At 41.6% G+C, this 13,822-nt stretch overlaps 1 protein-coding gene across 9 annotated transcripts in view; it reads right to left on the bottom strand.

Moving 5' to 3' along the window:
- Meis1 (Meis homeobox 1) overlaps positions 1-13,822 on the bottom strand; it is a 139,224-nt gene that overhangs the window by 57,911 nt on the left and 67,491 nt on the right. For 7 of the 9 annotated variants that reach the window (XR_001779900.2, NM_010789.3, NM_001193271.1 and 4 more), the window contains one exon: positions 3,321-3,466. The exons of the other annotated variants lie outside the window; for them this stretch is intronic. Coding sequence is in view for 6 of the 7 variants with exons in the window: in NM_010789.3 (NP_034919.1) it covers positions 3,321-3,466 (146 nt within the window). In the remaining variant the exon portion in view is untranslated. The remainder of the gene's footprint in view (positions 1-3,320; positions 3,467-13,822) is intronic. 9 annotated transcript variants of the gene reach the window in all.

Consider the following 13,822-nt stretch of genomic DNA (forward strand, 5'->3'; position numbering starts at 1 on the left):
CTGAGTAAATCTACCTGTGGCTAACTGAATACCAACACAGTTTTCTTTCCCTGTAGCTTTTTTAACACACAAATGCTTGAAAGCCTTTTCAACTTTTAAAATGAATAAACTCAACAGAAGGATCTGTTCATTTATTGTAAAAGGGGAAGGGAAAGAAAGAGAGAAAGAAAAAGAGAGAGAGAGAGAAAGAAAGAAAGAAAGAAAGAAAGAAAGAAAGAAAGAAAGAAAGAAAGAAAGAAGGAAAGAAAGAAAGAGAGGAAGGAAGGAAGGAAGGAAGGAAGGAAGGAAGGAAGGAAGGAAGGAAGGAAGGAAGGAGAAAGAACTAGCAACTTACTTTCTACAAGGTGTTCCAGCTTTAAGAATACACCCTTTTGGTATTTAAGAAAAATTCATTTATAATTTATGAATAAATGGTTATGACTATTTCTAAAAATCAGAGTTTTGATTGGTCTTTTATGTGAAGCAGTATTTTATAATGTAGTTTCCAGACAAACCACAGTAATCACATAGAAATAATGCAATTGTTTTATGATCTGTGACAGTTTTCCCAAGGAAAAAGTATGTGTCCCTAAAGAGCTACTAGGACATGAAGTGAAGTTACCAAAGGGTCAGTATTAGCAGCTAGGACACTCGGTAATACTCTTCAAATCTATTGCTTTTCCCATAGAATTTATTGTAATCAGCTCCTGACTGTAATCCTGCCTAAGTGCCCCAGACATTCTCTCTGTAAGTATCGGGGGAAAAAATGGGGGGAATTCCTTGAAAACAGAAATCCACTTGCTCTTTCTGTTACAGAAGGTGGGGGTGGATTCTCCTTGGAGAAAGTAGGTGGCTGAAAACATCCCATGCCCTATAGCTCTACTTTCAAAACTGCTACCAGAGGAACTGACTTCTTGGAAGTCGTTCTCATCACCCAGAGCTCTTTATGAGCAGAAGATGCTGGGGTGGGTCAGGGAACACAAGTCCCCAATAGAAACTGCAAGGCAACTTCCATAGACATTCATAGAAAGCCCAAGAAGCCTGGAGGGAGGACTGCTCTTCCAGGGCAGTGACCCACACTAGTGACTGAGGGCAACCAGCCAGGCCTCCACAAATCAGCTCGTGGGTAATTTCCATTACAATTGTCCCAGTAATACACAGTTCACATAAGCATTATGCTATAGGTAAAAATCATTCCACTAGAAAGGACTTGGTGTCTGATTTTTCTTTCTTTTAGATGGTATTGATCTCTGAATGGTTCTTCACAGGGCTACAACCTGGAAAACTTGGCAGATGAGTAAGATAGCTTGCTCTTATCTCTCTGATTTTGTCCTGACCAATATTTGACTATTTTATTCAGGGACATCTCAGAGTCACGTCACCCCGAATCTCCATCTCAGACTGAGAAGGGAGCGGAGATCTATTTCTTTTTTCTGTTAAGACAGGAAATAGCAATAGTTTGGTGTAAGTTCAGGGCCATCTTGATTTGACTCTTACTGCAGATTTGACTCAACTGTCAGCCAGTTGGCTCTCAGACAAACTCACAGCATCTCAGCATGAGCACCCAGACTGACTGTCACCTCTTCTGTAAATGATGCTTTCATCATCTGCCCTGGGTACCACAGTCCTTCCTTCTCTAGTTCACCCATGGTTGATACTCATCATTGGAAAGTTACATAAGGCAGACTACAAAACATTCACCTATATGCAACAAATTTTAGACAAGTAACAAAATCAGGATCCTTTCAAGGAAAGCAAATATGTTGTCAAAGTCATGGTGTCTTAAACCAGTAGTTTCCAGTGCTAACCACCCCAGGAACTTTACTTAAAAATGTTCAACACTACCTAGACCAAAGGTTCGCAACCTGTGGGTCAGATATCCTGTGTGTGTGTGTGTGTGTGTGTGTGTGTGTGTATTATATTATATATGTAATACAGTACAATTCCTAACAGTAGCAAATGACAGTTATGAAACAGCAACAAAAACAATTTTATGGTTGGGGGTCACCCATGACACAAGGAACTGTATTAAAGGGTCATAGCATTAAAAGGGTTGAGAACCACTGGCTTAGACCATGTTTTGAATCACTATGGGAAGAAGAGAAAACTGTTGTTTTTAGTTTTTGCAACTGCTCTCAGCTTTTATTTCATTCGTCAGGGCTGGAGAAGGTGGATTAATTTATATCCTTGAGTGTTATTGGAGGTACAGCCCCTATCCAGAGCAGCAAAGTTAATGTTGCTTTCATATACCACTGAGTATGTTCCTTTAAACTAGAACAACTCTTGAAGAATGTGGCTGTAAAACTCAGCAAGCGAGTGAGAGTCACCAGGCTTTGAGCTTTCACATTTAAGGAGAAAAGCCTTTAAGAAAAGCAATCTAAGTTTAAAATAGTGAGTCTATTGAAGCCAAAGTCACAAATTTTAACCTTCTATTCATCTACGTACCCCTATTTTAACCTCCATCCGTAATATTGAAAATGTCCTGGTCAACAATTTTAACTCAATTTTAGAATATTATTTTATCCGTAGATTTTTAGTTTGGCTTCTTTCTAAAATGCCAAAAAGCCCACGTACACTTACAATATAGCCACCAAAAGATTGTGATTATAAATATTTTGAGCATGAAATTCATTCAGAACAATCAGCAACCTAAACAAATCCCCCGTTGGCATAAAGCCCCAAGCCTCTAGTTTCTCACATCTCTAGAATTCCTGCAGTGAAAAGAACAGGACTCAGACAGACAATATAAACTGCTGCTCTGCGAGAAAAGTCCCAGGGGAGTGCACAGGAAGAGTTGCCTGTGTATTGCTGTTTTCCTTTACAGCTCTAACTGCAGGGACAACTCTCACTGGGGTGACTCACCGCATAACTGTTGTAATGAAAGGGTCTATTCAAGCCACTGTACAGCAAATTACATGACCATCTTCCATCCAAACATTATAGACGGCTTTGGAGGTCATTTACTAGGAGGGTCCACTGCAGTGCTCACTCCAGTTACCATCTCGAGGAAGGGTTTTACTTTCCTTTTAGAAAGTTTAGTAACTAGCTGGAAGCACTTCAGCGTCACTTGGAAAAGCAATGATATTAACATACATTCATAAAAGCACAAGTACACATGGACTCCCGAGCCTTATAACTTTTGAAAATTAACACAATTACAATAGGGAACTTCAAATGAAGCTCCTGATTTTTAGGGTATGGGTCTAGAAAATAAGTGCTAACCCTTGGTTAAAAATGGGGAACACAGTGATGTAGGAAGCGCAGAGGGATCGTTTTTTTCTCTATCAAAACTGGTTCATTGTCCATATTTAGTTTACATATGTCATTTAGAATCCACTTACTGTTAGATGCTGGAACAGCCACGCCCTCATGATATTGGTGGCTACTTTGGGAAAGATGCCACGCTTTTTGTGACGCTTTTTGTCCTTATCAGGGTCATCATCGTCACCTGTGCTGGGGGAAGCTACACTGTTGTCCAAGCCATCACCTGCAAATATAGTGAATCAAATTTTGACTGATGCTACCTTAACATGCTTTATTCAAATAGAATGCCTTTGGATACAAACAAAACCAAAAGATCAATTAAAGGATTAGTAGTTTCTTTGGTACTTTTTTTAAATTCCAAGACAAAGAGAAAGAACAAGGTCTCAACTAAAAAATAATCATGCCTATAAAAAAAAATCTTTCAAAGATCAGTAATAAAGGCAAAAGGACTGGAGGGAAATATCCATCTCTTGAGTGGCTTTGTTGCCATGGTAATTATTTCAGTATATGTAATACCTCTACTGGGGAGTTCAGTGTGGTGACATGGTTAGTGGGGGTCTCTGAGTATTTGAACTCCATATAAAGTCACTGACGTCAACTGGTAAGAAGATGCATTTAATACAGCAACTGCTGCCACAGGTGATCTATCTTCAGACTGGTGGGGGTGGGAGCAGCATGGGAAACTGCAGGCAATCCATCACATAAGCAATTTGTCATGGAATGCTTCAAAGGAGAGATATAATTTTGCTTAGTGTCGCAAGAGCATCAAATCCAGTAAGGGAAACCCCCTGACATAGTTTTTAATTACAAAATAATTGCAATTGAAGTAAAATAAAGTAATGTTAGAATTGCATCTCACTAATAACCTGGGCAGTTTCTACATTTTTTTCTTCAAGGATCACTCACTGAGAGGTCACCTGGTAACATATTCCTAAAGGATCCAATTTTTCTACTGGCATTTGTTATAAACACTTGAGTTGCTTATTTTAGGAAATACTTGATCTCTGTAACTCAGTAAAAAGATAATACAGTATTACTGTAATAATGCCATATATGATAAGATGAGAAAAAGTTACCCATGTAATATATATCAAGACCTACATTAGAAATACCTATTTTTGATCTTTGCACCAAAGTCAAAGGACAAATAACAATGGACTAAACCCACTATCCTGATCAGCAGCTGTGCTCTGACACGTCTTATCAGGGAAATGGACTGATTGATCTGGGCCCAGAATGAAAAGCTACAATAGCCAGGCTTCAACGTGCGGTAGCAACCACACCCCAGGGCACCCTCATCCCACTAAAGTCATTGGGAACCTATGGTCCTAAGAACTGGACACTTTGCTAGTACACTTCCCCGATGGCTACTACCTATTGGTACTCCCATTAGACTTTCGTCCATGGCTTCACTTCTTCCATCACTTGTTGCTACTCTAAGTCCTCAGTGCAACAAGGGTTGCTAGTTGGATTTCATTCATTCTAGTAACCTATGGCAGTTACACGGCAGATCTTCAATTGTTCACAACTATTGTATCAGGAAACTCATGCCCCACCCTTGTGGCATGTGAAAAGTGACCCCTGCTGGCTTTCACTTGTCTTAATGTGTTCAGAGATAAACTCCTTCTAGTCAGGAGCAGATGGATTCCAACATTTCGACTGTTAGTAGAGCTATACCACCATGAGTTTTGGCAGAGCTTCTTGTAATGTAAACTTTTATAAAACATCTATAATAAGTTTAGTGCATTTAATATCTATATAAGTCATGAAGGTTTCCTGGGCTCATAGACTGAGTTCTTTCTAGAAAAGATTACGAAGACCCCAACACTAAAGCCATCAGCCCATCCAACTAAAGGAGAAAGTCCAGATTTTCAGTGTCACATGGCTGGATATGCTCATGTTGGATTCCTTGATGGGCCAGACACCCATACACCTAAGTCAATGCTGCCTGCCCTCTATTTGCATAACCAAGTGTTATGAGCAATCCCCTTGGGTTTGCCTAATAAATTCTTTGAAAGTCCAGTATTTAACGAAGCTTCTTCTACGGAGAAGCCATTCACCACATAAAACAACAATTCATTAAAGAAACATGAAAAGAGAAAACAGGTCCACAGCAGTTACATTTGCAATAGCTAATCCACCTTCGATATGCAGAAGGTGGCCCAGGAAGAGAAACATACGACTCGCTCAGCGATTAAAAATGAAAAGCATCTAACCTACCAATACTGTTTTCCCCACCTCTCCGTGATAGGTCTCCACCTTCACAAAAATAGCCTTTTTTTATCCATCTCAAACCCCTTCAGATTAATTTAGCAAGCAATGTCTAGTGCCTGCCTAGAAGAGGATTCATTGATAATTTATGGAAATATCTACCATAATCCAGTGGAGATGACTTTTTTCCAGCTTTGTGCATTAATAGATAATCAAGGCCTTAAAGCAGCCTTAGCTTCCCATTACCTCGGGCAAAAGAATTCCTGAAAGCTCGCCTTGAGGGCACCTGAGTTATATACTCCATTAGGAGAGGGCGGCTTTCTGCATTCCACGTGTAACAGTCCCCAGGACCTTTCCTGTTTATTTCTGCTGTATGAAAGTAGAAGCATTAAGAACAGGAGTTTTAAGTGAAGACTTATGGAGATACAATGGAGGGGCCTTTCAGGCAGGAGCCAGATCACCCCTTCAGTCCCTGGCAGTGACCTCTCTTGAATAAAAGGTTTCTGTTACATCATTAGCTCAAGCCAAAACCAGCCCCGGCTTACTGCACAGTTCGTTCTTCCTACTGTTTTTAGGCAAATACAGCTACTTTACTCCCATCTGGGAGGGAAATTACACTGCTGGGTTGTAATCTAAGACAAGATTTTCATTGGAAGCAAATGCTTTCAATCCAGTGTAAATACTGGTGCATGTTCACAAAGCCTAAAACAATAAACCGTGCTCCTTCCCAACGCGGTTAGGGAAATGCAGAAGACGGGGGCCGAGAAGAGCATAATAAAACAGAGGCCTCTAAAAGCAAACACTTTCATAGATTTTAATAAATTGTTTAACCTCTTCCACTTTCTAAAATTGAAAATTGATCTCACAGCGTCTCGACCTCAGAGGAGAGTCTAAATGGTCAATTGTACCTTTAGCATTTCAATTCACTCCGCAATTTGATACAGTCACCTCGATGTGGTCTCGGGAGGATTTATTTCCTTTTTTATTTTTTTTATTTTTTATTATTTTTTTTATTTTTTTATTTTTAAGATCACTACACAAACTTGGAGAACCACGGCCAACCACACGGCAGCAGGCAGAAGCTCTGAAGCCCATTTGTAAAATGTCAGCAGTGACTTCATTCCTGGTGCTGACTTCTCCTGCCGCCAAATGAAGGCAAACTGAAAAGGTGGAAATAATCATAAAAATGATGCTACTCCATAAACAAGCTTACGGCCTCATTAGGGTAGCAGTGGGCTCCAGTGGGTGATTTATGCTCGTTTTGCTGATGCTATGTGGAAATGCCACAGGGCGACTTTAGCCAACTGCTAATGGTTTCTGACAGCTTCTTAGCAACTGTGCAAGCAACGTTGTGGCGTTTGCTAGTGACAGAAACCGAAAATGTCATATTATCTGCCCATGTGTCATGAAGTCCGTGTGGCAATTAACTAGTAGGCCAGTGACTGAGGGGCCAGAGGCTCCTGCAAATGGCCTTTGGCTATGCAGAGCCAGCAATGGCTACCTGCGTGCACACTGCTGCATGTATGTAATATTCTAATGCAGAAATCTACTCCTTGCAACTTCCCAGGTTCTGATGAGAGACCAGGCCACTCACATTCCTTTCTTTTCCTCACCTACGTGACTCTCTGGGAACAGACTCTGATGCTATCAGAGATCTCTAGAGGAGTCTGCCTTGCTATGATTAATTGGCGGTACCTGGCTCTGTGCTTCCGGACACTGGATTCTAAGGTGCCAGCGATTTTTTCTGCTCTCTCACAAATTAGTCTAAAAGGATTTAAGATCACTGAAGCAGACGCATTGCCAGACTGCAAGAAGCAAAGGCACTCCGCACCACAAAAAGATACTAATCTACCAACACCAAGCTTCTAACAAGCAGGGGGAGACTCTTGGCCACACTTTCCAGTTTCCAACCTATCAAAACCATGCACTATATGTCAAACTGTCAAACCTTTCAGCGTAGGCCATTTGCCCTTTCAAATAATATTTAAGAATTGTTTTTACAAAATTTTATAGGCCGTGGTCTATTGAATGAGACCAACCAACAAAGAAAGGAATTTGTATTACAATTCCGCTCTGGACAGTCTCTAGTGAAACCTGGGCCTGTCCCTGTGGAACAAGGCAGGTGACCTGTGGCAACTCCCAGGCTGCCAGAGAGCTCAGATTTCAAACACACTCAACTCAAACATCCCATGTCGCCTATTTAAGCATGCCTGGGCATTTAGACTGTGCTATCTCCTGCCTTTCAAGGCAGGATAAAACAGCATTTATTGTATTCATACCATTCAGTAGGTCAGACTGACCAGGTCAGTGGGGAATCCTCTATAGGCAGGTCCAAGCTCTGCCCCTCCTCCCCTTAAACTATCTCCTTCCTTTCTCCCAGAGCTGCTATTCCTCAAAATACATCAGTAGGGAGGCAAAAAACAAAACCCTTTTAAAAAGCCCAAGATTTACATCACAACTGATGGGAACTCTGCCTGTCAGTGGGCTACCAGGTAAAAATAAAGTGGATGTTATGTCCCAGGGCCTCTGGGTCATAGAGGCAAAATTAATTAAGGAAGTGAACTGAACTTTTCGACTGCCGGGGCAAATGCAAGCATAAGGTTGGGACACCCTTGTTATGCTGGAAGTTATCCGACAATCATAGATTCGAGACCATTTTCATTTACAGTTTTGTGTGGAGACTCCATAGTTCAGGGTCATCCTATTTTCGACATGTGGAAAGTTGGGTTTCTTTGCAGGGGTCTCAGCATGCCCAATGCCTAGGAGTGTTAGAAAATGTGAAGGACACAGCCCAATCCCACCCCTCTAGATCCCAAAAGTCATTTCCCAAAAGTCAAGTAGAATAATGCTCCTGTGTTATGTTAAGAGGATAACTAGCAAGGTTTACAGACACCCCTTTCTCAAGAATTTGCTAAATACTTCAGAGATCCCCAGGAGTTGTACAGTCTCCATCTCCAGTACACAGGAGCAGCCAGAATTATTTTCCTCAAGTACGTAGCTGATCATGGCACCCTGGCACTTCCAGGACTTCCACAGTGGCCCTTTGACCTTAGAATGGAGGTCGTAACTTTTAGCCTGGCACTGGGGACTGTGACAGACTTTCCCAAGTGGGTTTTCAGCAAAGATTTTGCCAAGACTCAATGTGTTAGGGTACCTTCCACATACCTGGTACTGAGCCTGTGGAAGCTCTCTGCACTTGGTAACTCTCAGTTCTTTGAGGCTTCTTGGGCTAGTTCTTTCCCCACAATGGGCTTCTTTTCCTTTCCTCAGTAATGTGGCAAGTCTCTTGGTGACCTTTAAGACAGTGCTCAACTGCTGTCTCATATATGAAGCGTTTTCTGGACTCTGGCTGACTTATTCACCCATTGTCACTCCCATGCAACAACTCAAACCTGAGTAGTTTCTCGTAGTTTCTCTCTCTCTCTTTCTCTCTCTCTCTCTCTCTCTCTCTCTCTCTCTCTCTCTCTCTCTCTCTCTCATTCTCACATCTATTTTCTACCTGACAATACTTCATACTCTTCTAAGACAATCAACTTCTAGAGATGTTCTCTTGAGTTCAATACAGCAGGGCCCAAGTCATACCTATGTCTGTGCCATCAAAATCAAAGAGAATAATGTGTTTTTGTGAATGGTAAATATATTTTTTTCCACTTCAGAGAAAGCCTAACTTCAATTCCACCTGTTACTTTTCTTTTCAAGAGGTATATGAGTAAAATGCTTGGAAAAAATCCTCACTTGTGAAATCTGATAACGCAGAAAGCATAAAAGATATGCATTCTCCAGAATTAGAAAGTGTTCTCAGAATCAGGAGCTACTCATGGGCAAACAGCCGAGCAGTCACAGTATCAGATGCTCAGGAATGCTTTCTGTGCCCTTCAGAAGCAGGCCAGGGCTTCCTGCAATTGTCCCTTATATTGTCTTACCTAACTAAAGAATTTTGCGGCTGGTATAGTTTGCCTGAGTTCAGCATTAAAAGATAAAGCAAAGGCTATTTGTTTCCTCTTGCCTTTTATTTTCCTAATGGAATATGTGTAGTCTCTACTTTATTCATTTCCTAGTTTTTCAGTAGCAAAGAGTTCAGTTGTCTTTAGGAGACAGCTTGGTCCTGGGCTTAGACTCCAGACTCACATTTTAAACATCTGTTATAAATCTAAACTCCTTGGGACTCTGGATTTTCTTAGCTTTTCCAAGAAATGACAGCATTGTTTCCCCCAGCGTTCTATACACCTGCCTCCACACTATCTCAGCAGTGGGCTATCTGAGGACCTGCCTCAGCACGGTCTCAGCAGTCCTCAGCAGGTCTCTGAGGACTCAGTTCTTGGCACTGTGGCAGAGACAAAAGGCATGTCTGCTCTCAGGTGACCTAGGGAAGAATTTTCAGCAGAAATATAAAAACACATCCCAAAGCCCTGAGTCTTAGTATTTTTGTTATTGTTGTTGTTCTGTTTACAGATGTTGTCTTGGCTGTCCTGGAACTTGCTATTTAGACCATTCTGGCCTCGAACTTACAGAGATCCTCCTGCTTCTGCCTTCTGAGTGCTAGAATTAAAATTCTGTACCACCATGCCAGCTAATGTTTTAAATAGAAACAACGTGCTTTGGTTATCTTCTAATCAGAAGCTAATATTACAAACAGTTAATGATCAAAACCAATGATTAATTGTATGCCTAATTTTAATTAGGATTCTGTTAGTTTCTGGTCTTCCCGGCTTTAACTCAGTTATTTAATGTATTTTTGTTCTTAGTTTAAAGAAATTCTCCATTGGCCAAGGAGAAACAGTGAAACAAAGAGGGTTCTACCACCCACAGCTTTCTTGAAAAGTTTGAGCTGATTCTCATTAAAACCAAGATAAGGAGTTAGTTGTAGACATTTGCTATCCCAGAGCCAAAGTCCAGCATGGTCTTCACAACTGGTGTATGGTACAGACACACCAAGAAGAATGGGAGGAGACAGGAACAAGGGTCCGATCTCCAGCCAGCCTACTGGCACGTGCTGTAATTACAGCACCTGAAAATGGAGGCAGGAAAGCAACGCGCTCAAGCTCAGCTAGGGTTACATGGTGAGACGCAAAGCAAAGCAGCCAGAAACAAAGATTAAATCTCTTCTAAATACACATATTCCTGGTACTCAGAAACAGCTCTGAATGTTGCTGAAGTTTGGCTCTCCTGAAATTGGTCATGAGATGTTGGCTTGCTAGGTGAATTTAAGTGTGCTGAATGGTGACAAGAATGTGTTAGTGGTTAACCACTGTGGACAGACTTCAGTGTTAGTCTACCCGTTAGCAGTCTCATGACAGCTACAGAAAGTTAAGAGAAGACAATGATTCAGCACTTGAAGAAAACGCCTCCTGCTCTGATGTGCTGCCTTCATTTTCCCATTCGAAAGTGATCTCACTGCTGATAAAGCCGTCATTCCCGACAGCTCTTACTACCATCGCCACATTTAACCAAAGGACACTGTGGCCTGAGTACCATGTCCGTGCAGAGCACAAACGGCAAACAACACATCTCAGCCACACCACGCTGAACAAGCTCCAGCTCATCCAGGCCTGGAAGCGAAGCAAAACCGGGCATGGGTCATACTCCAATCGTACACAAGCTATGGACACCATGAGAAAGAATTTTGGTTTCCATTAAGCATTCCAATTGGAGGGCACAGAAGCTAGGCAACGTAATCACAATGATAAATGGAGAGTTGCAAACTCGTGGACTTAATCACACAGCAATACAATTCCATGAGTGTCTGAAGTAAGATCTAGCCTAGGCTAGAGGGCACTTGCAGGAGACTCTGAAGAGCAGGCAAAAGTAAAGGCAGAGGACAGACGGAAGCATTCCAGACTATAGGACAGGAAGAGCAGGCCCAGAGGCCTCATGCAGCACAACCCAGCCATAGAACTCACTGGAACAATAGAGCCAATGATTCTGGACAGTTGGAGGAACAAGAGCTCTATCCTTGTGGATTGATCCCTATGGTTCTGGGAATCCTGACCTGCCAGGGTACATCTGTGACGCTGTTAGGGCCAGCAGTTATTAGAACCAGACTATTACACAAATTCCATCAAATAAGGCTTCACTCCACTGACTCTTGCTAGTTCATTTCACATACCCTGACCCTCCACACACACACACACACACACACACACACACACACACACACACAATTCCAAACTAAGGCTGAAGAATGCAGGGTGGGGTTGGAGAAACGGTTCAGTGAGTGAATGCTCTGGCTGCCAAGGCTAACAGTTCCACTGTCCACAGAACTGACCACCACATGCCTTCTGTGACATGTGCATGCCTATACAGAAACACAATGGATGAGGAGTTGTAAACCCTTATAAAAGCAATAAGTCCACTCAGATGGAATGCAACCGAGGCACACAGCATGCTGACAGGAATTGATTGCTAACTAGGCCTCATCTCCTCAGAGATGCAAGTTAAGACTGTTGTTAGATCCAAAGGCAGCCCAGCGTTAAGTAAGGCCAACTCTGAGTGGCCTGTGAGCTCAGGTTGCAGGAAGCCAACAGTGCCAGCCCGAGGAGGACGTTCATTTCCTTTCGAATTTCTGTAAACTGGCAAAAGTAAGACATCCCATTGCCCCTATCATCTCCTTCTCTGTGCATCAGTTCCACTGCCTGGCACCCTGTCCCTGGAATGCCTACGTGCCCCAACACCTGAGGCTCTTCTGCTTCTGGTAACACATGCTCAGAACTTGCCTCATCTTCAATCAGCCCAAGTGTTCACCTTTGCATTCTTGTGGAGCCAATCAGAGTGTCAGTAGAATGCATTCAGAAGTCCGATTCAGATGTGAAAGGAATAATTGTAAGTATTATGCATTTTAAAATTATATTTCTTGCTGGGATGATAGGACAGGCCAGTAATCCCAGCACTTGAAAAGTGGAGGCAAAGGCTCAGAAGAGCAAGGACATCCTTGGCTCCATCATGAGGTCTGGAGTAGCCCAGGCTATAGGAACTCTCCTCTCAAAGGCCAAAAATAAAAGAAGATGTGTGAGCACAAGTCAACCTGACTCGCTAAATATAGAATTTGAATTAAAGCAAGTTAGGGTTTTAAAATATATAGCTCATGTTGGGAAAGATGGTGTTTTAGAGTTGATCTATACTAATCTCACGGAAGAGCACAGTGCATTTCAAAGCTGATCATCAAAACTCATCCCCAACCCATACATATGCTCTAAATCTACTCCCCCCTCTGGCCTTTACTCCTGACCATCTTTAGGGAGCTGTACTTCTGAACATGCCAAGTTTATATGGATCCATTGTCATCGCTGTGAATGATCCTGTGGGTGTAACACAGTGAAAATATGAGCCCGAGAATATCCATGTGTATATGTAGGTCAGTCTTAATTTGGGTGTTTTTATGTTGAGGACTGCCAGCATGTGGAAATAAATTTGGAATTCTTTCTTTGGCATAGATAACACGTTCAATTAAGCATCTATCACTTCATGATTCTCTACTGTCAACACAAATAATGTATAAAATGTAATGGGGTGGGAAATGTGGAGAGAAACCAACCAAGTAACTAAGATCCAGGATGAAAATGTTTATGAACTTTGGTGAAACACACAGACACAAAAACATTCCAAACCCTTAAAGTGCATTTGGTGGAATTAAACACAGTTTTGTAGAGCCCCTACAGGATAGATGCAAACACTGTCCAGTTATGAGCTCACATTGGTACCGAACTTTTACCCAAGATTAAGTCAGAATGACAAATATTTCTATGGGTTAGTGTTCACTGAAGTCAGGTACTGTGGACAGACGTAACATAAACTTAGAAATCAAGCAGCTTTTCAGTGCCCCCCCCCCCACTCTCTTGAATCACTGTATTTGGTTCTTTTAAGCAAGAATATTTTTTTCTTTTTAAGAAACCAAATATGGTATTTTAACTTTATTCTCCCTTTAGGGGAGCTGCATCAAATTATTTGTTTACACACAGGACAAATAACAATGATGACTATAAAGAAAAAATAGATTTTACTTATTTTTTTTATCTATTTAGTATTTTTTTTACAACTAAACACTATAGAAAGTCCTTTGTATATTGACTCTAACAGCAGAACAAAATGGAAAGACCTCCAGTCAAACACACTTGTAAATGTGAAGGGAAATCTATGAACGCATGTTCAGAAGCAGCCATACAGGGAGGATACCAAGAACCAAGGCATTGGCAGCTGCATAAACATATCCTAGTAACGCACACTATTTTTTTGAAATGGTTTTACAAGAAGTGAGTCAACCTGTGTTAATGAATGTCGAGAAGGCTCTATGCAACCATAACAAATATCTTTAAAGGGGGAAAATGTCATACATGGACTCTTACAGACAGGCAAGCAATGGTCATAATATGTG

This window comes from Mus musculus, chromosome 11 (assembly GCF_000001635.26).
Source record: "Mus musculus strain C57BL/6J chromosome 11, GRCm38.p6 C57BL/6J".
NCBI lineage: Eukaryota > Metazoa > Chordata > Mammalia > Rodentia > Muridae > Mus > Mus musculus.